Source organism: Cyanistes caeruleus, chromosome 32, assembly GCF_971803275.1.
Source record: "Cyanistes caeruleus chromosome 32, bCyaCae1.hap1.1, whole genome shotgun sequence".
Taxonomy (NCBI): domain Eukaryota; kingdom Metazoa; phylum Chordata; class Aves; order Passeriformes; family Paridae; genus Cyanistes; species Cyanistes caeruleus.
Genome location: NC_141733.1, coordinates 3,208,445 through 3,235,243, shown reverse-complemented (window position 1 = coordinate 3,235,243; position 26,799 = coordinate 3,208,445). Strand labels below are relative to the sequence as shown.

At 40.0% G+C, this 26,799-nt stretch overlaps 1 protein-coding gene across 2 annotated transcripts; it reads right to left on the bottom strand.

The window, feature by feature from the left end:
* Positions 1-333: 333 nt before the first annotated feature.
* On the bottom strand, positions 334-25,987 carry LOC147647949 (septin-2-like). 2 transcript variants are annotated; one of them, XM_086870458.1, is made up of 12 exons: positions 25,973-25,987; positions 24,709-24,829; positions 20,575-20,661; positions 19,294-19,417; positions 9,114-9,248; positions 8,758-8,875; positions 7,381-7,482; positions 6,942-7,087; positions 6,196-6,279; positions 4,438-4,495; positions 3,321-3,433; positions 334-2,917 (listed from the first exon to the last, which is right to left on the bottom strand). In XM_086870458.1, exons 1-11 carry the CDS (start codon positions 25,979-25,981, stop codon positions 3,329-3,331), a joined length of 1,089 nt encoding a protein of 362 aa, XP_086726584.1. In that variant the 5' UTR covers positions 25,982-25,987; the 3' UTR covers positions 334-2,917; positions 3,321-3,328. The 2 variants fall into 2 exon arrangements, with proteins under 2 accessions (XP_086726584.1, XP_086726585.1); XM_086870459.1 differs by lacking the exon at positions 9,114-9,248.
* Positions 25,988-26,799: the final 812 nt, after the last annotated feature.

Sequence of the window (26,799 nt, the reverse complement as noted above, 5' to 3'; positions counted from 1 at the left end):
TCCCTCTTCCTCTCTCTCTTTTCTGCATCAGGATGGAGAGGAGAACTGGAAGCACAAAATGTTGTAAGAACAATTTACTGGAAACAGCAATGAGATATGAAAAGGACCGGTAAACAGCAACCATGTTAAATAACAGAAATTATACAAAAGAGAGTTCTTCACATGGAAAAATGCTTACCCATGGAGCCTAATCCCATTCACTGCCACACCAACCCTGTCCTTTTGGCTGCTGCAAAAATTAATCCTGTCCTGGCTGGAACATATTACCAAATTTTCAAACATATTACCACAAATTAATATTGAATATAATAATGAAGCATAATAAACACAAAATAGCTTTTTAGCAATTTTTATTACAGTTTTGGCTAATTGTAGTACATAGATTATAATAGGTTTTTGTACCAAGAACAAGAAATTTTTGCTATCAACTATAAAGCTCTGAAAATTCAAAAGTACTTTTACCCCTAAAATTAAAACCTTCACAACACAGTAACAGAAAAAAAAAAAACAAACCTGTGGCCAGTTCAGCAAGCCACCAAACAGAATCTACCTTTTGTCCCCAGGTCTTTCTGGTTACTCATGTCTTCCTTTTACCAGCAGCTTTTTTGAGAAAAGCAGTCTTGGCTTTTCATGCCTTAGCACAAAACCATAAATTTCAAGACCATATCAAGAAAAGTGAAGGGGAAATAGACCTTCAGAGACATCAGGCACACTATGAACAGTTGCCCCAAAGGCTTGGGAAAGAATCAGTAATTAATTACCTGTCGTGAGTATTGCAGCAAAAATGGCCAGTGCCATAAACTTGTTTTTTCCCATTAAATACCAAAACAGCATACAAAAATGTTTCTCCTGCTGAATTTTTAGATCAACTAATTTTTGCTTAAGAATCACATGAAATGCTTTATCTTAATCAAATATTTTAATAGATATGTAAATATTCCAAAGAATCACACATTGCCTGAAATAATTTCACAGATGGTGACCAACAGCACTAATCAAATGGACAATCTGCTCTTGTTCCCATGCTAAAAATACAGGAAAAAAACCCTATCAACCCAATATACACAGCATGAGTGACAAGTACAACCAGGCCCCTGTGTAGACATTTTACATTTCACAGTTTTTCTTCAAGTACAGGCTCATGGTAATAGAAATAAATAAGGTGTTGGGGGATGTTCTCTGACAGCTCTGCTACATTACTTTGGTCCTATACTTTCTTTTGAAAAAGCATCTCAAGGATTTAGAAGCACATGTTCTTCCATCCAAGTTTTATATGTAGAGATTTGACAAAACGGGATTTAACTCTTCTGTGCATACAAAAAGGTTCTCATTTTTACTTTTGTCAAAGTTAGGGAAGGTCAAATGAGTCGTGTTTGATTGTACATGCTTTTGGAAAGAGCTGGAGCTCCTCAGCAAAGGCTACAATGCAGGGTTTTACTTCACATTTTGAAAAAAATTCAAATAAGACAGTAGTTTCAGGCAGGTAAAAATTTCAGTTGATTAACAGGTTTATATTTAATTTAGCTAGTGAAGTACCACTGGAATTATACATTAGCTGTAGAAATTCTATTGTTTTTTTCAAAGAAATATTAACAAAATTATAAAAGTCACAGCAGCACCTGAGCTCAAAGAGCCAAAAGAAGTTGCAATTCTACCTATCTGTTTATTAGCTGCTCAGATAAGGATGTTTTGTGATAGATCAGATGAAGAAATCTGATTGCTGGCTTTATCAGGAGCAGCAGACAACCCAGGGTGTGTCACTGCTTGCCCTGTCAGACACCACTTGGGCAGCTGTGTGCTGCATTTATTATTTGATACAAACACAACATGAGGCATGATCTGCAGGACCAGTCCAGCCAAGCAAAAAAGAGTCTCCTTTGCTACCAGGATTAAGAAAGTGACCTTGTCCTAATAAAATAAACCAGTCATTCCTGAAGTAATACTGCTGACTCTGTTCTGGAGAAAGAACTTAAAACACAGTTCACATTGATCCTGTCAGGAACAGGTCACTTTTTAAAAGAGAAGTGTGTCAATACATATATATATATTTACTACATGTAACACTTTTCAATGCCCTAAGAATAGTATGGAAATACTTACTAGAAATTATAGAATTTCTTATAATTTGAATATAGGAAACATCTATGCATAGAAAACTACTCTTTGGAGTTTACCTCATTCAATAAAATCAGCCTTATTCAAGTTTATTTGGCTACAATAATGCCAGAAAATAGCAGGAGTAATTTGTGATGGCCTACAAGAAACTATTCAAAATTAGCTGCAATAGAGTAAAAGATCCCTCAAGGTTAAATCTAAAATAAACAATGCCTGCCATGTACAGTGTGCCTCTCACAGAGGCATTTCCTCTTCTTTCTTTCACTAAGACACAAGGCATGCTTTAATTTTCATTTGATATTTTGCAGAGGCCAAGGAAATCCTCTGCTGTGAGCAGAAAGGGCTGCTGGTCTCCACACACATGTAAACACTGCTATATTTATAAAATTAACCTTGCAGGGGTGCAAGCTTAATGAGGTGACTGGCACTGAACAAGGAATCACTGACAGCTTTTTATTTCTTAATAGAATACAAAGTTAAAAGCAGTGAGCTAATAAGGTATATTAAAAAAATATTATTATCTAATGCTTATCAGGCTAGAAAATTTTCAATGACTATTTTGTATCCCTAATAGGAAATTTAAAAGATAAGAAGGACTAAAGAAAACAAAAGTCAAATGTGTATAATATATAAAAACACCAACTCACTACATGTTATGAAATACATCTCACAAGATGTTACCACAAAACAGTCCCACATTAAACTCTACAGCAAGCTCCAGACCACATGGAGGCATCCTTTCTGCCTCCACCACTGCAATCCAGCTCCAGAAGGTCTCCTGCGAGTCAGGGGATAAAATAATCTAAAAACAAGACAGGAAAATACCATTTCAGATCAGCACTTCCCACATTAAGAAACCTGAAAGAACTGCAGACATTTTATGAGTCACAAGGAAGCAATGACTTCATCATGAGATTAAGATACCTGTTGAAATTATTTCAAAGACTTCTTCCATCATTCTTAGCAGTATATATTGTATCACCTTTCTGAAAATTTTTCATATATACACACACACACCACCACATTGTTTAATTTGACTGCAAGCCATTTAACTTTGCAAACAGAAGTTAATCCTCATAAATTAAAATTAAAACTGAAACCTATGGAACACCATGTGTAAACCTTTTTCCAAAACTCCTTAATACCAAGCACATTAGAGAGCAGCTAAAGGAGAAGCCCTTTAAGTGTCTATTTAAGCATCTTACCCAAGACTTTACACATGGTGCCCATGAACTGCAGTGCTGTCACCTTCTCCACTTTGCATCTGCATCTGCATCTGGGCCTGCATTCTTGCAATCATCTCCTGCATGCGACGGAGCTGGAAAAGCAGCACAGATGAATTCTGTAGCTTAATCTCACTTCAGAATATAATTCTTCACTGTCACTACTCTAATATTTATTTTTATTAAAGAGGGATCACATATCTGCATTTTCTTTATCTGACAGATAATGATCTCAGGTTATGGCATCTTCTTTTATTGCGTTTCATCACTGAAGAGGCTGGCATTTACTGAATGAAATAAATAGGCTTTACTATTGTACTGTGGGATGGGACTTCTGAGGGTCCCTAAATGGAATTCTCTGATGTTAAATGTATAAAAATTATGGTTCTGAAGTACTGAACAAGCATTTACACTTACTAAAGTTTATCAGAAAAAAAGCAGCCTGATAATGTCCCTCCAAACTACTCCTGTATCTGTCATAAAAAAAATTGTCAGGATTATTCCCCAACTCCCTTGCTAGGTATGACTAGGTGGAAAAAAGTATTACAGGCAAACCATCCACTGAGACACAAGCATAATTTCATTGCACTTTTTCTAGTCTTGCCTATCTATAACCTTTATAGGTCTGAGGAACAAGAAAAGCAGCATTAGAGCCACGCATTATGAATTTGTCATAGTGGCTGAATGAGAATTTCCATTTAATTTATTTCTGACCATTTATACCTCGTTCCCACTTTTGCTGCAGAGTTGAACTGACTTTGTCCCAATCTGCAGTTATTAACTGCAGAACCCTTACTCCCATAAGGATGGTTCTCCTTGCCCGCACAGTGTGTGTTACATCCATTGCTGATCACTACAGTGGAGTCATGTTTTACGAGACTCCACTTGTTCCAAAAAATCCCTATCCTATCCTGAGTCTCCTCTCACCTCTTCTCATTCTGTTTTCTTATTTTCTTAAGTAACTTTATATTGGCATATAACTGGATTTCCTTTCCCAAGGAAATTTACCTTGAATTACCAAGATCATATACATATTTGCTCTAAAGTAGCAACAAAAGAACAAAAACTCCCCCAAGAATATAAAGTTCTGTCATCTTACTTCTGCTTCCTTCTCAAGCAAAATCTTGTCTTTATTTACTTCTTCATCTTCTATTTTCCTAAAATAATATTAATTTTGTTAGAAAGATAAAATCATTAAGGTTGGAAAAACCGCCTAAGATTGCTGAGTCCAAGCATTGATGCAGCATTGTGTTCACCACTAAACCATGTCCTCCAGTGCCACATCCACAAGCAGTTTGAACACTTCTAGGGATGGCAGCCCCAGCACTGCCCTTGGGCAGCCCATGTCAGTGCTCAAACACTCTTTCTGTGAAGAAATTTCTCCTAATATTCAATCTAAACCTCCCTGGTGCAACTTGAGACCATTTCCTGTTATCACATCACTTGTTACTTGGGAGAAGCCACTGCCTCCCACCTGGCTTTATTCAAGATTTCCTACCACTTTGCTAATGCCTTTCTCCTACTCCATGTCACAACAGGGAAGATCTACAAATGGATCTAATCAAGCAAGTGCCATCAAACATGCAAAGCAAACAAACTGGTGTTTGTTTAAAAGTTAACAGAGAAATACATTGTAAAAAAATCTGCTGCGCTTTAAAACCTCTGAGATCCTTAGTGAGTACAGTCAACAAGCATCTATTGTCAAGCACTCCTGGTAGCAGAAGTGCAAGCTTCTTGAAATAAATTCATATAAAATCTACCCTCCCTTACAGTAAACCTAACTACATTCTAGCACCACTTCAGAAATGTGAAAGCAAAGATATATGGGCCACTGAACTAGAAAAGATACAAAAAGATGTTTTAGTTTCACATACCAAATTTAACAGCAACTTGAAATCCTCTAAGAATTGGATGACCTTAAGTCACATTACGTCTAAGGCCTTTGTACACACCTGTTGGATAAGAGGTTCCAGAACTTGGGAAGTTTGGGGACTTTTACCTTGAATTTCAGAAAGCAGGATTTAAAGTCAGGAGAGAAGAGCATTTTATCTTGCCTGTAGGTCAATGCTACAGGCATGAAACTGCAAAAGGAAAACACCTTTTGCTGAAAACTGACTAGACATGTGACAAAATCTCTGTTAACAGCAAGATGGGGAAACTTGCAAAATGCCCTAAAGCCCCCAAAATGTGCAATTTGGAACCCTCTAGTGGCTATAAGAAGAGATGCAGCTGGAACACTAAACCAGGGAACACAGTTTCCCACAACAACTCAGCAACTCATCTTTACAGACCTTGCTATTGTACTTAAAAATGGGGTGTTTTGCCCAGTTCTCTTTTCAGAAAAGCTATGCCCTCTCCAGCCCAGCTCAAAACACGGCTAACAGCCATTACCCTTTGACTGCTACTATTTATGCATGTCATGTTTAATAAAGCATTGCAAAAAAATCCAATCATCTCTTTTTAAAGGCCCAATCCAAATATTCCAGCTGTTAATTCTGAAAAAAACCCCCACACTCTTTTTAAGATATCCACTCTGATCTAATTTTCATATTTTTAAGACATTTATCACAGGCATCTGTCCTACTTTAATACCTTCAACATTCCAATCCAACTTTGTTGAAGCCTCAGACAAAAGCACAGATCTATTCCCACAACTCCCTGACTCCACAACTGTCTCTTCAGATTTACCAAATATTTTTTGTTACGCTCTTTGTAAACTGGTCAGTAGAATCCTATTGACTGGAGTTACAGAGCTGCCCTTGGTCTACCAAATCCTAGCAATGAAATGGTAGACACAGAGAGAGCAAAATACAAATTCAGAAGAGGGAGAAGCAGCTTGTAACCATGAGATGACAACCTGTTGCCTTGTTTGAGCCTCTCAGAGCAGAAGTTCTCATAGTGAAGATCCTGGGTTACCTCCTGAAGGTCTTGCATATGGGTGCTGGAGGAAGAAAAGTAATTTAAAAATAAAACATCATTTGTTTCACATCAGTTTGCTTAAGCAACTCTCACATTCGGCACTGTCTTGGATCAATGTCCTCAGCATGCATGCCCACTTAGCATACATAATTTAAAATCTAATTTCAGTTAAATTGGTGCAATAAAGGACACAGATCACCCAGCCCTGAGACTGCCCTGGCAGAAACTCTAGTCCTGGGCGAGGCCTTTGATGAAGCTGAGGAGGCAAAACAGAGTAACAAAGACCAGGAAAAAAAACCAACCAAAACAACCAGCTTTTCAAGTCTGCTCCCTTGCAAGTGTATCTACTTATAGATACATTGAAATAAGAACAACCTGTTTTATATTCCAGGGGATATGAGTAACAATGCAACACTATATTGGACAAAAGAATCAGACAAATCATTATTTTCACTGAGTAATTCAGATCGGAGAGAACCTATGGGTCCTGCATAGTCCAACTCCTGTGTGGTCCAACCCCTGACTAGGCCTAGCTCAGCTAGGTCAAGACTGCTCATGGCCTTCCCCACACAAATTCTGAATGTGCCCAGGGATTACACAACTGCTGCAAGCCCCCAGTGTAGTGCTTGATTATCTTGGTGATTGTTTTCTAAACAACTATTTAATTGGAATTTTCTAACTTACATTAGCATGGTCCTCAGCTTCAGGAAGTCATTATGCTCTGGATTCTCCACTTCAACTACACCCCAAGGGTAGAGACGACCTCTAACTTTTTTACCTTTTGCTTCAATGAGCTGATTGGACCCCACTACACAAAATGGAATGCTGGCCTGAAAGCCAAAAGTGCAAAAGTTACTTATAATGAGCCAGGACAAACAACTCCAAGAACAACTCTTTTTCTGCTCAGCAATGCATATTATGGTAATAAGTTCATAACTCTTTTAAATTAAAGGTGTAAAATAAATAAAAGTAATTGCTGCAACCATCTTCCAGGCTAGGGAAGCCTGGACAGAGACAGTGACTCACTCTAGGTCGCATTGTAGGCTTTGTTCTAAAGCCATCTGAGTGATCTGAAAAAATACAATATATTATCCATGTATATAACCTATTAAACCAGTCACACCTTCAGGAGTCTGGTCTGCTCTTTAAAATCTTCATCCTCATCTGATTCAGCATCAGGCAGGTGATAAATCTTGATGCCATGCTCTTCTATTTCATCCAGAATCTGAGATATGCAATAAAAGAAATCAATATAATGTACATGTAGAATCAGTACTTTTAAATCCTAGCATAAAATTACTTAATACACAGACTATAAAGAAATCTGGATTTATCTTACTGATCCAAATCACTCAATCAGCATTTGGTTTTAAATGCCGTATTTCTTCATGATAGACAAAAGCTACTTGGCACAGACTTACAAACAAACAACAGTGTTCACAAAAACTTTGTCCTTTGTGGAAACTGTGTTTTGATAAATCTTTGCAGGTTTTTTTTGTAATAATAAAAGCATTGACTCACAAGTCATACTTATTTTCTACAGCTGGATCTCCTTGCTCTTATCTCTGAATTACTACTTGGGAGTAGAGGTGGGAGTGTTTGGAAAACTGAGATATAGACACAAGAAATACTTTTTTCTTCATGACAGTAATGGTATCTGCAGCAGGAATCCATTTGCTACAGACCCCAAATTTTGCTCTTTAAAAAAGAAAAATCTTTATTTCTGCAGAATTCTAGCACTCTAAACATACCTATTAGAGTACTCTATATATAAAGTCTCTATTTTTATCCCTGATCAGGTAAGAGAGTTATAAGCATTTTCAGAATAACTGACAAAAATCATAAAGTTTTCAATGCAAGAGCTAAGACTGGAGCATGCCTCTGACAAGTTAATTCTAACACTTCTTTCTAAACTTCATAGCTGATATTAGCTCATGACGGTTTGTTGAATCCCACCTCCTCCCAGCAAATGCACAACTGAATGTGTTAAAAAGTCTTGCCTTTGGAAGACAGAAGTGGAATGCTTTAGAAGGAGTGACATAGGGGAATTAAAACAACTTCAAAATCAGAAACATCTCGGAAAATCCCATTTTTTAACCATTAGAATTCTGTCCAGGTAAAAAAACCAAATACACATATACACATTCTATATGCAGATACTGCATCTGCTTTGGGACTGATGAAACAAGTAACAGAGCAATTATCATCAGAAAATGTATTTAAATATTTTTCCAAAGTTTCAAAATTCACTCATAATCTAATTGTAAATGTAGCCAGATTGCTATTTTGCAAACAACACTCTAAGGATAATTTCTCAGTTAAATACATCATAAAATAATTTACAAGACATCAAACTACATATTAAGTGATGCTACACTGTGCATGAGATTATATTTTTCTCAGCTAGGACAGAGTAAGGTTAATGAGAATGCCTCTCTACAGCCACCATATTGCCATAGCCAAAGCACAACACATTTCTGCAAGCCAGGAAATCACTCACCCTTTTCTTTAGTCTCTCTCGCTCTTTCAGAGAAAGTGTATCAGCTTTTGCAATCACTGGTACAATATTTACTTTGTTGTGTATGGCCTTCATAAACTCAACATCCAGAGGCTTAAGGCTAAAATTAAGATACAGAAAATTTTTACTCTAAATTACCAATTTATTTTCACTCCAACATAAATATCTATCTTTACACAGAGAGAAAGAACACAGCCAATTAATGTCAGCAGTTATAGCAGTTGCTCAAGTAGTGGCAACCTGATTCTGAAAATTTAAGTCAACAGGCACAAACCAATTCTCTAAAATAAAATAATGGGGGAAAAAAAAGAAAAAAAATAAAAGACAGAAACACCTACCCATGACCAAATGGTGAAATGAAATAGAAACAGCAATGAACTCGATTATCTATGATATGCCTTCTGTTCATTCCACTCTCATCATGCAGGTATCTCTCAAACTGCTCATCAATGTAAGAGATTATGGTCTTAAAACTGTAAAATAAACATGGATTTGAGGAATCACCAAATGTTCCACTATTTTAGGACTCTCAAAGGTAATATTAAACCACTAAGATACCCTGTTGATGGTCCAGTCTTATGACGGACAAAAATTTATTTACTGATTCTATAGAACGGGGAAAATAGAAGAGCACATATCTTAAAAATTTAACTGAATTCTAGAATAACAAACTACTATGCATATTTTATGCATATATATAGTAAGATAAAATATACATAACTCAACCTCAATTCTACAACAAATTTCTCTTGGGTTAATGTTCATATAGTGATTAACATTAACCACACATTTTCAAGACATTTTAAGGTTCTTGTTCCAAAATGATCTAAAATCATAAATGATTTGCATTGGAAGAGACCTTTAACGATCACCTATTTCCAAGATACTGGGCAGGGACACCTTCCATTAGTCTAAGATGCTCTAAGCTCGTCAGTCTGGCCTAGAACACTTTCAGGTACGGGGCAGCCACAGCTTCTCTGGGCAACCTATGCCAGGGGCCTCAACACCATCACTGTAAAAAAGTCTCTGCTACACCTACATCTACTCTCAGTTTCAAACCATTGCCCCTTGCTCTGCTACTACAGGGCCTGGTATTAAGTGTCTTTCCATGTTTCCTGCGAGCCTATTTGAAGGCCTCAGTCAGGTCTCCTTGGAGTCTTCTCTTCCCTTTTTCAGATGGAATCCTAACTCTCCTAGCCTCTCCTTACTGCTGTTCTAGCCCTTGGATCATTTCCATGATCCTCTTCTGCACCTGCTCCAATAGTTCCATGTCTGTCTTGTCCTAGACCCCCAGAACTGGATGTAGGTCTCACAGGAGAACAGGAGTAGGGCAGAACTCTCTCCCCCACACTGCTTTTGATGCAGTCTGGGATACTAATGGCTTCCAGAGACTGCCTGCTCATACCCAACTTTTTGTCCTCTAGTGTCCTGGTTCTGGCCCAGATTAACAGGAGGGGGAAACTCCAAAGAGGAGCAACTTATTGCAGTGTGCTGAGCCCTGGCTTTTATTTACTGGACACTGCTCATCACTAGACAGCACCCTCAGGCAAGGAGGAGGAAAGCAGAGAAACAGGCACCATGGCCATTCCAACTGCAGCTGAACCACTGCCACAACGTGTGCCATGAACAGCTGCCCCTACATGGAAGAAACCCAAGACCAAATCAGTTTGCTTAGCAAAGGATGAAGGGGAAGCAGGGCCCTCACAGCAGGAGAAAGAGGCAGGACCAGAGATAATCTTCAACCAGAGTTGCTGGTGAGCTGCAAGATATGTGAATGGATTTCAGCTGCCGTTTGGGGGAGATCCTGGCAACCTGGCTGCTCTGGTACCAGGATATTGTGGCCCATCCATATAGAACCAGACCATAGGGAAGCCAAGCAACTGGGATCCCTGTCCTGGGATGTAGGCATTTGTTGTAGTGCATCTAGAAATCTTGGTACCTCCCAAGGGTAAAACTCACCTCTGGTTTGTGTAATGTTAGTTCCTACCTGAAAACCTTCTTTCCCTCCCCCCCCTTCCCATTGGCTGTGACCTCCCTGCATCCCCTAATCACCCCTGCCCCCTGGTATAAGAGATAAGATCCAGAGCATTTCGCTCTCTCTCTCTTGCCCCGGATGGACGACAGACAATAAACCCGGGATTATTCCAGCAAGTTTGAGCCTCCTGTGTCTAGATACTTTGAGTCCGTGTTGTATCCACTCCAGGACCCCCTCCGCCGCCTGTGCCCAGAGACGAGCAGGCACCACGGGGGGTGGGACAGAGGGGTCCCAGCGGGGAGCTGGATAGTAACAGAGTGGCGCCCGACCGTAGGGGCTGAACAAGCCCACGTTAAAGGCTTATCGGAGCCAGGGTGAGCCGTTCTTTGGAGACTTTGGATGCAGTTAAAAAAAATACAGCAAAAAAAGTTTCCGAAAAGGAGTCGAAAATCCTCCAGCACCAGAGGACCGATTCCAGGGCAACAAGTATCTTTCCACCGCCAGAAAACAACAGAAAAAGGTAAGATTGAACTCGGACACCGGGCTGGGAGGGGTGGAGAGTGAAACAGACCCCGGGGGACTGTGTTCCGTGTAACTCCTTCCCAGCGGCAGCAGACCCGAGCGTGTGGGGTTCCCCCAGCCGTGGGCAGAGACGGAGAGGGGGTGGGAGAGGGAATTCTCCCTGCTGCCGGCACAGTGTGAGTTTAATTGTAATCCTTTTGGTGCAACCTTGTTTTCTGTGGTAGGGAAAATAGACAGATTGTGTGCAGAGCTTCTGTGACCTCCAAAATGGGATCCCGGCTATGCACACAAGAAAGGAGTCATACACAACAAATACAGAATTTTTTAAAAACCACAAATGTAAAAATTTCAAAACATAAGATAAAACAGTTTGTATCATATTTGACTCAGCAAAGTAAACAGATCGAATTGTTGAAATTAGATTCAGTAACTGCCTGGGATGAAATTGGAAATTTATTAACCTTAAAAATAGAAGGAGGAGACAAATCGGCCCTGAAATTCCTCTCAGTTTTTCTTTTAATTCGAAAAGAATTAGTTAACAGAGAAATAAAAACAGAAGACAAACAAGCACCTAACTTTCCTAACTTTTCCCCCAAAACCTCTGTTCCCCCACTAGAAAAGATACCCGAGACAAACAATACAAGTTCTAGTCTGGTGTGTCTCTCTCAGTCACCCAGTCCTGCCTCACAAGCCATCAAGGCTCCCTCCCTATACCCTGTCAGTGTTACAGAAAATGTATCTTTCTATCCCCACATGGCTGAGAGCCAAGATGGCGCCAGCCACGTGTTACCTGGCCACATGGTGAATCCTCCTGTGTATCCCCTTTCTCCTACCCATAATCCCCCCCAGCCCTGCCTGGCCCCACCCTATGACCCTGCCCCCCGAGGCTGTAACCCTATTCCCTGTTCCTCCGGCCCCTGTCCCGTGGGGAGGAAGAGCGGGGAGGGAGAGAGTTACACCCCTTGCTCCTGCAGAGGAGCAGGGAGAGGGGTGTCCCGGCTCTGCCCCCCGAGGGGGGGCTGCGAGCCTCTGAGACCCTACGTGGGGTGGGGGGAGACCCCGAGACCCGGCATGGGGTGGGGGGAGACCCCGAGACCCGACATGGGGGGGGGTGGAACCCCGGGGCCAGGCGTGGGGGGGAGCGCCCCCCTGCCCGGCTCCTGCAGGGGCGGGGCTGAGGGCGGAGATGGGGTGAAAACCGGGGGCGGGGCTGGGGGCTGGGCCGAGTGGGGGGTGAGGGACGGAGCCCCGCCCAGTTCCCACGGTGCGGGGGGCGGGCCCGAGACCGAGCAGGGAGGTGAGGTTGCCTCACCACATTCCAAAGGCGGGTGTGGTTGCGCTGCTGCAAATTGCCCTGATGGCCCCGGGGGACGCCCTGGGGAATGGAGGGGTGGAACCTCACAGCCTGCTCCCAGTGTGGAGCCACATGGTGCCCCTGGGGGATGGGGGAATACGAGCTTCCCCGATGTCCGAGCAGGACAAGCGTCTCCCCCCTCCCAGTTCAATACAACTGGGAACGGAAAACTAAATAGTTTTGATTCAGCCTTTTTCCCCACTGTTGCTCCTGTCACTTTTACTGGAACGAGACCACAAAACCGTACTTACAAACCGTTTTCATACCAAGACAAAAAAGAAATTTGCAAAGTACAAAGAGAATTTGGCCATAATAGTGAAATATTTAAAAGCATTGTTAAAACAACATTAACTTCAAATGATTTAATTCCTACAGATATTAAAGATCTTTTTAAGTGTTTGCTTACACCATCTGAATTTGAATTATGGGAAAACACATGGAAGCGGTTTCTAAAAAACATACTGGTGGAATTATTAAAAACTAATCCCCAATATGTGGATTTATTAAATAATCCTATTACTTTAGAGCATTTATGTGGTGAAGGAGTATGGGAAAAACCTGAGGACCAAACTAGGGCATTGCCAAAAGCTGTGATAGATAAAATCACTACAGCTGCAGAAAAGGCTTTCACACAGCTACCTACAGCTGACACTAAGGGCAGTTATATTAATGTAAAACAAATGCCCTCAGAAGGATTCCTGCAATTCTTAGACCGATTAAGAGAACAAGTCTCCCGTCAGGTAGAAGACCCTGTGGTACAGACAGAGTTAGTCAAGGAACTTGCTCAGAGAAATGCTAATGAATCTTGCCGTAGAATTATTTTAGGTTTGCCTGTGGATCCCCCTCCATCCCTTGCACAGATGTCAGCAGCCTGTGCAAGGAAAGCAGAGATGTTTTCGCAGGAAAAGAGACCTCCCTGGACCACCCCAAGACCTGTTGCTGCAGTTTCATCTGAGACAAGGAACGAACAGATGACGTCTGACCAGCAACAGCGAATTTGTTTTTATTGCAGAAAACCAGGACACTTTGCTAAAAACTGTCCTTTAAAACAACAGAAACACATGGATACCAGCTTGCCAAAAAACTTACATCACAGCGCTTATCCACTCAGCGTGCAGACATAAATGAAGTGGAAACGAATCTCTGTCCTTTAGTAAAAAGGGAAAAGGGGGGTGAAAAACTGCAAAACTATAATTGTGAAAAACGTTTGCCTAATAAGGTCTGGCAACCGCAAAAGCGATTCAGACTTGTAACTTCTAAAGCTTTTTGTTTCAGATCTGACCGCTGGACTGTCGTGGGAGTAGATTTGCAGGATAATTCACAAGACATGGCTGGACTGGATAGTAGGTATTTTGTTATTGGAAACACAGCACACACACCAATAGAGATTGAAGTGGCTCCCATGACAATCACGGGAGACCTAACACACCTCATTCTCTTAGCTAGGTGCCCCCAACCCCCTTTCTATATAGACAAAGGGCAGGTAATAGCCCAGGTAATCCCTGTTCCAACAGAAGTCCCAGTAGATGACAAAGCACCGGGAGTTTACTGGGCAGAAGTAGTGGGTGAAAACAAGCCAATTATAGGATGCAATTTAACACATAAATCAGAACATCTTCATGTAGAAGGGTTAATTGACACTGGGGCAGATGTGACCATCATACCGGAAAAGGTGTGGCCCTCACACTGGGAACTACAACCAGTGGCAGGAAAAATACAGGGTGTTGGAGGGATGAAACTGGCAAAAATTGCTAGAGATATCGTCCAGATCGAAGGTCCGGATGGTAGGATAGCTAGTGTCCGACCTTTTGTAATTGACTACAAGTGCCCCCTGTGGGGGAGAGATACCATGTTGCAGTGGGGGGTGAAACTGACTATTCCTGAGACACCTCAGGATTTTTGATAGAGGCCACTGTAGAGCGTCCTGTCCAAAAATTATCTTGGCTAGATAATGATCCAATTTGGGTGAACCAGTGGCCTCTCAGCAAACAAAAACTTGGGGCGCTAGAAAAATTAGTAGAAGAAGAATTGGCTAAGGGACACATAGTAGAAACAACCAGCCCTTGGAATTCCCCGGTGTTTGTAATAAAAAAGCCAGGGAAAGATAAATGGCGTCTCCTTCAAGATTTAAGAGAAATAAACAAAAAAATACAAGACATGGGATCTCTCCAACCAGGAATGCCCTCCCCAACCATGCTACCACAAGATTGGCTACTAGCAGTACTGGATATTAAAGATTGCTTTTTTTTAATTCCCCTGCATCCAGAGGATGCACCAAGGTTTGCCTTTTCCATTCCTACCATTAACAGGGAAGCCCCAATGAAACGGTACCACTGGACAGTTCTACCTCAGGGGATGAAAGCCAGCCCCTTCATCTGCCAGTGGTATGTGGGGTCATTGCTGTCCTCAGTGCGTGCTGAAAAGAGAGAGGCTATCATTTTGCATTACATGGACAATATTTTAATATGCTGTCCCAATAACAACATACTGAAAGATACCCTTGACCTAGTGGTTAAAGTTTTAACCTCTGCTGGATTCCAATTGCAGGAAGACAAAGTTCAGAGGATGCCACCTTGGAAATATCTGGGCCTGCAAATTACAGCACGGACTGTTGTTCCACAAAAATTGGAAATTATTAGTAATCCTAAAACTCTAGCAGATCTTCATTCTCTGTGCGGGTCACTAAACTGGGTCAGACCCTGGCTAGGTCTCACCAATGAAGACCTGGGCCCCCTACTCAATTTATTAAAAGGGGAGAGAGAATTACTGTCTCCCAGAGTGCTAACTCCAGAAGCGAAAACTGTAATTGAAAAGGCACAAAAGGCCTTGCTCCCAGTCAGGCTCTCTGGAGAAGGGAAAAACTCCCCTGAGAGACTGACCAAAGAGATGTTTGAGCATCTGCTGCAGAGCAATGCTAACCTCCAGTTAGCTCTGGACAGCTATAGTGGGCAAATTTCAGTTCGTGCACCATCACACAAATTGTTTCATGAGGAATTCCATCTCATTCCTCGTGAGAAAAGGAGCCGGAGGCCACTCAAAGCTCTCACAGTGTTCACTGATGCATCTGGGACATCCAACAAGTCGGTGATGACTTGGAGAAATCCACAGACTCAGCTTTGGGAAGCTGATGTTGAGTTTGTAGAGGGGTCACCCCAGATAGCTGAACTAGCAGTGGTCGTGAGAGCCTTTGAAAAATTTTCAGAACCGATTAATTTGGTTACTGACTCAGCCTACGTAGCAGGAGTGGTGTCCAGGGCGGAGCAGGCAGTTCTCAAGGACATTGAGAATGAGCATCTCTTTAGATTGCTTTCAAAACTGATTTACTTGGTCTCGAATAGAGAACAACCTTTCTATGTGATGCATATAAGATCGCACACCTCATTGCCAGGTGAAATTGCTGAGGGGAACCGGAAGGCTGATTCCCTTGCTGCCCCAGCCGAAAAGGTATGTCTCCCTGATGTGTTTCAGCAGGCAAAAATAAGTCACCAACAATATCATCAAAATGTGCCAGGACTGATTCGTCAGTTCCAGCTGACACGGAATCAGGCCAAAGCCATCGTGGCTACCTGTCCCAATTGTCAGCTCCAGGCAGTGCCATCATTAGGCATCGGGGTTAATCCCAGAGGCCTTAAGAGCTGTGAGGTGTGGCAAACAGATATCACTCACATTCCCAGTTTTGGTCGTCTTAAGTATGTACATGTGAGTATCGATACATACTCAGGAGCGGTGTATGCCTCTGCTCATGCAGGAGAAAAGTCTGTGCATGCTAAACAACACTTAGTACAAGCCTTTTCTGTATTGGGAATCCCTAAAGAAATTAAAACAGATAATGGCCCAGCGTATAAATCCAAGGAGTTCCTGGAATTTGTCCAGCAGTGGGGAGTGGAACATAAAACCGGCATCCCCCACTCCCCCACAGGTCAAGCTGTAATCGAGCGTACACACCAGACGCTCAAACAAGTCCTAGCCAGGCAAGGTAGCGAAGCAGTGTGGATGTCTCCCCAACAGAAACTCTGTAAAGCTCTGTTCACCATTAACTTCCTAAACTGCTCATTTGAAAACATGAATCCTCCTGTAACTCGGCATTTTAACAGTGGTGATCAGTTTAAATTGTCACAGCATCCACCGGTGTTAATCAGGGACCCTGAAACTTGGCAAACCAAGGGTCCTTATGAACTTGTCACCTGGGGGCGTGGCTACGCGTGTGTATCCACCCCTTCAGGCCCCCGATGGATCCCTCAGAAATGGGTAAAACCTTTTATTCCAAAGAATCCAGCACCAGCAAGAAGAGAAGAGAAGCAAGTGGCTGTCGCTTCCAAGAGAAGACGCCGCTGAAGAGAGCAAGAAGAAACCTCCCTAGCCCCTGACCTGCATACTTTGGCTGCGAATATGTTTTAAAAAAATTTCTGTTTCCTTTTTTTGAAATAACTTACCTCTTATTCAAATCCATGTTTCTCATTTTTGTATAACAGAAAAGGGTGAGGTGTTGTAGTGCATCTAGAAATCTTGGTACCTCCCAAGGGTAAAACTCACCTCTGGTTTGTGTAATGTTAGTTCCTACCTGAAAACCTTCTTTCCCTCCCCCCTCTTCCCATTGGCTGTGACCTCCCTGCATCCCCTAATCACCCCTGCCCCCTGGTATAAGAGATAAGATCCAGAGCATTTCGCTCTCTCTCTTGCCCCGGATGGACGACAGACAATAAACCCGGGATTATTCCAGCAAGTTTGAGCCTCCTGTGTCTAGATACTTTGAGTCCGTGTTGTATCCACTCCAGGACCCCCTCCGCCGCCTGTGCCCAGAGACGAGCAGGCACCACGGGGGGTGGGACAGAGGGGTCCCAGCAGGGAGCTGGATAGCAACAGGCATTGACAAGGGGATTGGGAAGAAGACAGAAACCCTCAGCTCTGGTGGCAACTTCTGTCAAAAGTGAGGGAAAGGTATTCTCTCAAGAATCATCTAATGGTGACCAGGCAGGTGGAAGGCCATGGAAGAAGGTATCCAGTACCGACAGAAGTAGCTGTACTGGAGGCAATCTATAGGGGTCCAAATAACCATCAGTCCCCTGTAGATCCAAATGAGGTCCACTGTACACAATCCACGTGGCAGAAGTTTGTATAGAGTGCACCACTTCTGTACATCAACTCATTGGCTTTGTTGCCAATGAAAGAAGGAGAGCAAACAGAGTTTCAGGTGACCCATCTCTGGCAACATGAATATCAGGGGTTTTTCCTTACTAACCTGCACCTCAGTTGTGAAAAGACTGTCCAAGATTAAGAACAGATTTCAAAAACTTGAGCAAACTAGAGAGGAAATATTCTATACTCCACCAGTACGGGCCAGACTCTGCTATTGTGAGCAAACACCAGCATCCTCAAGAGACAGGATATACACGACATAACCTGTGGTTTTACCTGCATGACCAGAGAAAAGACATAAGGAAGTGGGATGGAAAACCCACCACTGCCTCAGCAGCATGGGTACAGGAGTTGAGAAGGAAGTGCAACCACCACAGGAAATTCTTCAAGCATAAACACAGCTCCAGTTTCCAGTGGGCAAGTACTCAGAGCAGAAGGGCCAATGTTACTTCTGAAGTGTAAGGCTTCAGAACACTTGCAGTACATTTATGACATCAACGTGTGGGGAAACATGGCAGAGGAAGTTTTTGAGCAAGGAGAGAAAATCCAGATCTTCCTGAAGGCTGGTTTTGCCATAAAACAAAGTAAGGTCAAGGGACCTGCCTGGGAAATTCTGGTTTTAGGAGTAAAATGGCAAAATAGGCATTGTCAGACTCCAGTGGATGTGGTCAACAAAACATCAGCTCTGTCCCCAGTGACCAGAAGCAATGAAGCTCAGGTTTTCCCAGTGCTGTGGGTTTTTGTAAGGTGCATATTCCAGAGTACATTCAGATTGTAAGGCCTATCGTGACCCAGAAGAAAAATTATTTCAGGTGAAGTTCTGAGCAACAACAAAGTTTTGAACAAATGAAACAGGAGATTGTTCATGTAGTAGCTCTTGGGCTCACCAGGACAGGACACTTGGTCTTGAACATGATTTTCACTTTATCAGGAGGCATTGATTTCCAAAGCTCTGGGGAAAGCCAGAGGTTACCTTGAGGTTCAGGGGCTTGAGAGATGTGGGAAAAGGGAATACCACTGAAAACTGATTGCCACTGATTACTTCTCAGTATTTACTACAATGTAAATTTTAAAAAAACCAAAACAAACCCAAGCAAACAAACAAAATCTAAGATGATGAAAAGCACTTAAAAATTAGCCACAGAATCTGAGAATGCTCAAGTGAATGTGGACAAGATCTAGGGGTGGATTTTTGCACTGAAGAGTAGGTGATTTACTTTCTCAGAGTATTATTAAGAGCCAAGGTCACTGTTCACTTAAAGCTCTTTCAAGCAAAATGGAAGTTAAAGAAGAAAAAAAAAAGTGCCACAAAATTTATTTCAAGTTGTGTCAAAGTTATTGATGCCTCTTCACATGTACTGGAATTAATTCATAACACTAAAATTAAGCTTCCTCAGAATTAGAAAACAAAAAATCCCACCTCAAATTCAGCGTTTCACAGACACACACCATATTTCCACCCCCACAGGACAGATAAGAAATCTATGTCAGTCTCCACAGATAAATCAAGAGGTATTCTCTGTGCACATACCAGTCTCGACAATTGATGGCATCTCCATATCCTGGAGTATCCACAACTGTCAGGCGCAGTTTCACGCCCCTCTCTTCAATTTCAACTGTTGAGGCTTCAATCTGCACAGTGCGTTCAATCTTATCTGAAAGACAACAAACTCCATCTTTCAGAATCCAATTTGCAAGACCATGTCATTCTGAGATAAGCTCCAAAGATGAATTGGCAGATAGAACATCATAAATATTATTCTGTCGATTACGTTCTAAGGCCTGATAACAAAAAGACTCAGAAATAAATTCTTTAGCTGTTATTAGAGGATTGTATGAGATTTCATACTTTTCTTAAAAATAATGTAGAAATTATGGCAAAAGGGACCAAGACAACATCGCTAACGGACACAGAATGATTCACACAAACACGTCTCAGTGGTGTGACAGGAAAAAGAAGTAATTTTCTGACTCCAGTATTTATAGATTCTTGACTATGACCAAGGATTGGATAACTAAATTGCCACCTTCCCAATCACACTGGTCATGTGAAACATCCATCAAGGAACATTTCTTAGAAGGAAAGTGTAAACAACTTATGTTTATAGTTACTTTCCTGGGAAAGTAACTAAAACTATGAAAACAAGATCAGAAGGTTTAGTTTTCAGGGTGACAAGACAAAACCATAGGTAACTGGAGAACAGTACAAAATTATATGTAATGGATTTTTTTCCTAGGGTTAGAAGTTATAAGTAATCATCCGCAAACATGATAAAACCATTAAAGCAAGTCATTCAACTGGTAGCAAAAAGAGAAAAAATGCATCTTTTATTTTATTACAATATTCTCTTTTGTTGGATTATTGCATTCCTTGGTTAACAGATTAAAAATAGGACAAGGAAATGAAGAAGAACAGGAAGTGAAATTCTCATCCACTAAATATCAATCCAAAGCAAATGAATCAAGGTGCAAGCAGGTATAAACAATTCATATGTTTATAATTGCAACAAATTAAAAACTGAATAAATTCTCTGATTGTTTTAGTCGATTGTTTATTTCACTGTGACACAATGACTGTTTTTAAGCAAAAGAAGGGAACAAACTTCTAGGTGTTAATATGAATACAGCCAAGGACTAAACAACAAAAACCCAAGAGACATCCTGGGTGAGGGGGAAAATGGTTTTATCAAACAGCTCAAGTGTCAAGAAATACCTTAGAAACTATTACAGCTAGAAATCACTGCTGGCTGTTACTAAAATTCAAAGATAAAAGCATTCTAGTCCAAAAACCATTGAATAAAGATGTATTTACCAGCAGCTCCTGGGATTATCCTTTCTGGGCAGAGATCTGTCAGGAAGAGGCTGTTTATTAATGTAGATTTTCCTAATCCAGATTCACCTTTGATTCAATATAAAGATAAATTCAACATATTTACATAAATAATTTCAAGAGTACCTGATGGTATTATGTGACTACATATTTTTTTCATATTTCTTTCAAATTAAAAATCTACAAATTTTTATTTTGGATTAGCTAAGTTTGCACAAAAAGGTTGAAAAAATTTTTTAGATCTTGGCTTTGTAATGCACTTTCCCAGAGCTTTCACAGATGATGTGTAATTAATGCTTCTAGTCAAGTGGAGTTGTGACTCATTTATACTTAAGATTTCCCATTTCATGTCTCCTTTTTTTTTAAGACATGGTTTTCTGTTATGGCTCCAGAATGTGAAATATATCCAGTGAGAAATCCTTGATCCAGTCAAGGCTTTATCATCGATTTAAACAATGAAAAACACATTACTGACCTTCTGTACAGGCAGGCATCAAGTGGGATTAATTTCTGGTTTTTATGCCAATATGGCAAACAAGAACTCAAAGCAAGAGTAGTATGGTCACTGAGCAATTATTTTATACTGATGAACTTGGAGATCACCAAATTGTACTGTAAATATATTTTTGTTCCAGAGATACTGATGGCCATGAGGAAAATTCAGAGGTCAGCTAATCACTTAAAGATCAAGATTTTAATCAGAACAAATGTTCATAGCATAAAAAAGAGCAGCAACTTGAAATGCTCAGTAGTTGAGTTCACTGAAGAGATCTTTTTCTAGAATTTTAGTTTTATTTCAGGTGTTGATAGAATTAAATTAAAAAATTAGATGTCAAAAAATGATGGACCACGGAATCTCTGAGCAACACAGACTATTCTGCAATACAAATATGACAAAAACATCTGAACAAAAGAAAATAAAAGGATGGAAATTGTTTTAAAATGAAGATTTGATTAGGAGCTGCCAGTTTTTAATGCCCTATAAAATGCAGCTTTCAATATCAGATTGTGCCAGTGCAGCCTTCACCAGTGAAGATGACATGCACCCAGAATAACTCAACAGTCACATGGAATCATTTCAGCAAAACCAAAAAAGTTTGATTTCATCCAGTACCACATTCCACGGTTTCAGTATGAGTAAATATTGCACATAAACCAAATCAGCTTCCATAGTCACTGTCAATGATTATATTGGCTACAGCAGTTTAATGACTCAACTGAAACAACAATTTAGATTAAGTCATAACTTAATAATGAGAATGAACATAAAAATAAATATAAGTGACTGAGATTTATTTGGGAGCAACACAGCCAAGCAACCAAATTCTTATAAACTCCAGCTCATATTTTCAGATACCACAGTAAACAATAGCAGGAAAAAAACCCATAACCAAAAGCTGTGTGAAAAAGCAAAATCATTGATTAGGATTCTGTCAGCACAGGCAGCTTTTAAAGTATTATCCTGCTCAGAAATGAAGAAGGATGGCAACTTAAAGAAGAATGATAGTTCAAAACAGGCACTGTGACACAGCCCATGAGAGAACATAAACTCTGTGCATATTTGAAGAGAATTAATTCACATTCCAAACTGTTGAAATAATCAACAATTTAAAGCACAGTTTATTTTATCTTACATCAGCTGCTTCCCCCTGCTAGTGTATCTTAAAATACTACTCCAAATTTTCAATGAAATTATTTTTTTCCGTGTCCTCTTCCAGTAGTTTTCATTTATCTCTTAAAATACTGGCAGGCAGCAACCATAAAGTTCCACTTTACTCCAACATGGGTGGATTAATTGCCTTTCTGTTACTCTTACACCATGTCATTTCCCCTCTATTTCTATTTTACACGAGGCTAGAAACAACTGTTGGTCTATATAATTTTGCATTGCTTTCTTCCAGAATTGTTTTATGTGGCACTATTTACAATTAAAATTCAAAGAGATCTGGAAGTTAAGTTTAGCTACAGCTAAAAAGAAAAAAAAAAAGAAAAGAAAGCACACCTTTTATTTCTCAAAACTGTTCACACTTTTAGGATCACTTGTTGGGGAAGATGAAACAAGGAAATCTTATGAATATGATTGTTTAGCAAAAGATTCTGAAAATATGAAACCTAGGATCAAAATAGAATTGAAAACTAGCTTTAAGCTATAGGATACTGAGTGTTAGTTACTATATAAGCAAAGAACAATAGACCAGCCAGCTGAAAGAGAATCCCTGTTGATGAAACAATACCCTTCTGCAGATAGCGAATGCAAAGGTCAAGCAGCAAGAGAAGAATTTGAAAAGTAGCTTTTAGAGTTTAAAATGTAACACTGTATGGTAATGTGGTAGTTCTTAAAGGCTACATGTAAATTCTATAGGATGTGTGTAGTATACTGATTAGTCACTAGGAATTAGAATATTCACTATAGAAGAAGATACAATGTATTCTAAAAAGAACTTCGCTCTCTTAACTTACTGTCTTTTACCTGCTCCTACCCTCTGACTCACTCATCTCTTACTCTCTCTTAAGCTCGTCTCTTAACTTCTCCACTCTGCTCTTACCCACTCCTCTCTTAACTTCCTCTGCTCTCTTAACTTGCTCTCTTCCCCTCTATTAACTTCCTCTCTTACTCCCTGCTCTTACACCCCCCCTTGCCCCTCTCTCTCTACCCCCTTAATTACCTTCAGCCCTCATGCTCTCCAACCCGTCTCTCCACTCTCTCTCTCCCTCTCTGAGCATGTTTACGCTGTGGCTGGCAGCATAAACAGATCTCTTCCACCCTCTACCTAAATAATAAACTGCTTATACCTGAACAGCCTGACCCTGGAGAAGTCTCTCACCATGAGTGTGTTTATTTACACCAATAATCACTGAATAGTAAATTCTGAGGAGTTAAAGTTGACAGCGTAATTTGAAGCAGCTACTTATAGTTTGGTTTTCCTCTTAGATTTTATGAGATATCCTTTATGGTATCATCCAAATCAAATCCAATGAAAGATACAGTAAAAAACCAGAATAAAATTCTAGGAAGACAAAAATAAGGGCAAACTGTACAACACTGAAGAACAAAATACAGAAGTAGGACATAATCAGTGCTAGGGCTGTCATTTGGCAAAACTAATGAAAGCTTTGAGGATAGACTCTCCCTGTAACTACTGAAATCCAAAACAATTAGGAAGTTAAACACCTCCTATTATGCACTATCTCACCTCTCCTGCTTGTTCTCACTGTGATCTCTCTTCTTTATTTGCCTAAGAGAAATCCTAAGATTTCTCTTAGGCAAATCTAGCACACAAATGGGATTTATGTCTTGTGGTGCCAGGTAATGAAGAGCCTTATTCTATCATTCACTTTTTGAGAAAGCCTATTTAAAAGCAAGAATTACAAACTCCAAAACTCACAATTTATTGCTCACAGAGAGACAGAGAAGACACCCAAGCCTGATTTGGGAGTCCACTTAAAAGATTTCTCAAAGGATCAAGGTATTTCCTCTGCAGACACTAGACTTTTCTTTCCATTCCAGACACCTACACAGACTCCCCATGAATTATCAAATAGAATAACACTTTAGATTACAACTGCTAACATATAATCAAAGAAAGAAGTAATACCTCACATCAAAACCAACTGGTCCAATTCTCACTCTTTTACAAGAGTCTTTGGAAGGGTTGAAAAGACTGGAGTTCAGATTCTTTTGAACTAAAGAAGTGTAAGCAACATTTTAAATAGAATGGTCTCCTTAATACTGGTCTCTTAATCAAAACACACAACTGAACTAAGACTGCATTCAAATGTAAAACCAATTTTAAACTACATTTTAAATGGAGTGCTGGAATCCTGTAAGACAGGGGAGAAGAAAGGAAGGAAGGAAAGACTGCTGAAGTGCACAATAAAATTTCTTCACCCACAAACTTATTAATATATTCAAGTATGGTTTGTAATCTGGTAAACAACTGCTGGAAGAATGAACGAAATATAAAAGAAAGTCAAATGCAACAGTACAGGAAAATTTCTGCTGCAAGCTGAAGCCTAAGAATAGCACAAGTAACATTCATTTTAACTTCAAATTCCCTGTGAGCAAGTACTAATTATGAGAAAAACTATAAAACTTCCTTTATAAAATTTCCTTACCAACCACCATAAGAGTAAATTCAAACCCCTTTTTCACAGACTTTTGGTGAACCTGATTGGGAAGGTTTGCAAATCCAACATAGCCGGGAGTTTCTGGATTGGTAAACTGAGCAGGCTGTTGCTAAAAATGAAATAAAATAAAAATAAAATAAGACATAGTAAGCAACCATTCAAGACTTACTAGTTTGTATAACTGATTTCCTCACTTAGCTCGAAAGGTTTGAAGCTATGTGACAGAGAGGAAACTACTCAGAGGTTCCCACTACTCAACAGTTTCACAAAGAAATGCAGAACAAGTACATTGACCTAGAGCTTAAAAAACAAAGCTTCGCTTGTTCAGTTATCCAGACAAGATCACCTTAAGTAAAACAGAAATAAAATCCCAAATAATTATTTATCAAAGTATGACAAAGTATGAATTGTGGGTACTAATCACTTTTTGAACAGTTTCCACAAACAGTTAAAATAACATCGTATTCTATGGACTTGAATAAAGAGATTACCATTTCCAATCCATTTTTAGCACATCCAAAGAAAATCCCTGAGCAACTTGTGAAGTGACAGCCAGCTGCTGGAAGTACTCTTCAGAGAGCTGTCTTCAAGTGTGGGGAAGGGGAATTTACATTTTCAATAAGGTTTAGAACGCTCATTGCTACAGATATAGCAGAGAAATCTTTACATGTCTTACTTCCCTCTTCAAACACATTACTCAAGCCCCCTTTAGCATTCATTTCACTCCAATAAGCCAAAATGGATGTTTTACCCATCATATCCAATGCTCGGGACCGAGAATTAAATGAATCCCGGCATGACAATAATGTTTTAGGTTACAATATTTTAAATGAAATGAATGATTTTATTGGAAATGAAAATGAAGGATTTTATTGGAAAGCCAGTTGATTCTATTAGTAAAGAAAGAAAAGAAATCTAAACCATTTTCTTAAATGATGCCTGCTCTAAACAGAATCGCAGAAAAGAAGTTTCAATGAAGATGCACCAGGGAGCTTTTACACAACTCTGACCAAAATTTAATCCTTCCAAAAGTGTTAGTTAACTGCAGAGATTTATACTTGCATGAAACTACTTTAATCTATGTTTTACATCACTCATCTTTCAATATCATGTCTCCTATAGACAGTAAATTTAGAATACCCTTCACCATCAAACAGAAGCAAGTTGCACAATTTGTCATTGAAGATTAATATTTAAAAACAAAAAATGTGTTCCACATTGTTACATTGAAAGACAGAAACGTTATTCTTACCTTGGACATTTTCAGGTAAGGATAGGAAAAAATCTGAAAAAATAGTAATGTTTTTCAGCTTATTAAACATTGTATGAGGAAAAGTCACCCACAAACCACTGTAATATCTGCTGCTGCAAACTAAACTGAAAAAGGAGCATCCCTGATTGGATGCCACATTCTGAAACAGTGTCAACTTCTTCACAGAGTATTTGATTCCTCTGTACTAACAAGGGGCAGAATTTTCAGCTACTGTTGCTCCTATAAACACAGTCAGACAATAAATTCAAGCAATATGAATGTGGGGAGCTGAAGACACCAGATACATGACAAACCTTTCTGAAGCCTTGAAAGTTCACATCCTTTCCGGAAACTAACCAAACCAAACACCTTGCTAAAAAACACCTTGCCCTTTAGAGGAAACAGTTTCTTCAAAGCCAAAAAAACCCCTTAACTCATGTATTATTTTTTTTCAAGCCTCTTTCTCCTCAACATTTCCACCAATGCTCAAGTGTTTTGTAAAGAGCTAAGAGCTTCAAAATGAAACTTTTTCTCTTCTTCTTTTATCGAGATGCTTGCAAACTCAGCTATTCTACCTTCTGTTTACCAATATAAAACTTCCATATGTAGCTAGCTGCATGTGAAATATAAAAGTCAGGCACAAAAAAAAATTTTTTTAAAATATTTCTTATCTAACATTCCTATGCAAAAATGTCTCGTAACAAAGACTCACCAACCACTAACATGCATGATTTCAAAAGATTGTGATTTACTGTGGCAACATAAAAATGACAGCATATGCTGTATCTGCAAGTGATAAGAGCTCAATTCCCCTTTCTAGTCCCTCC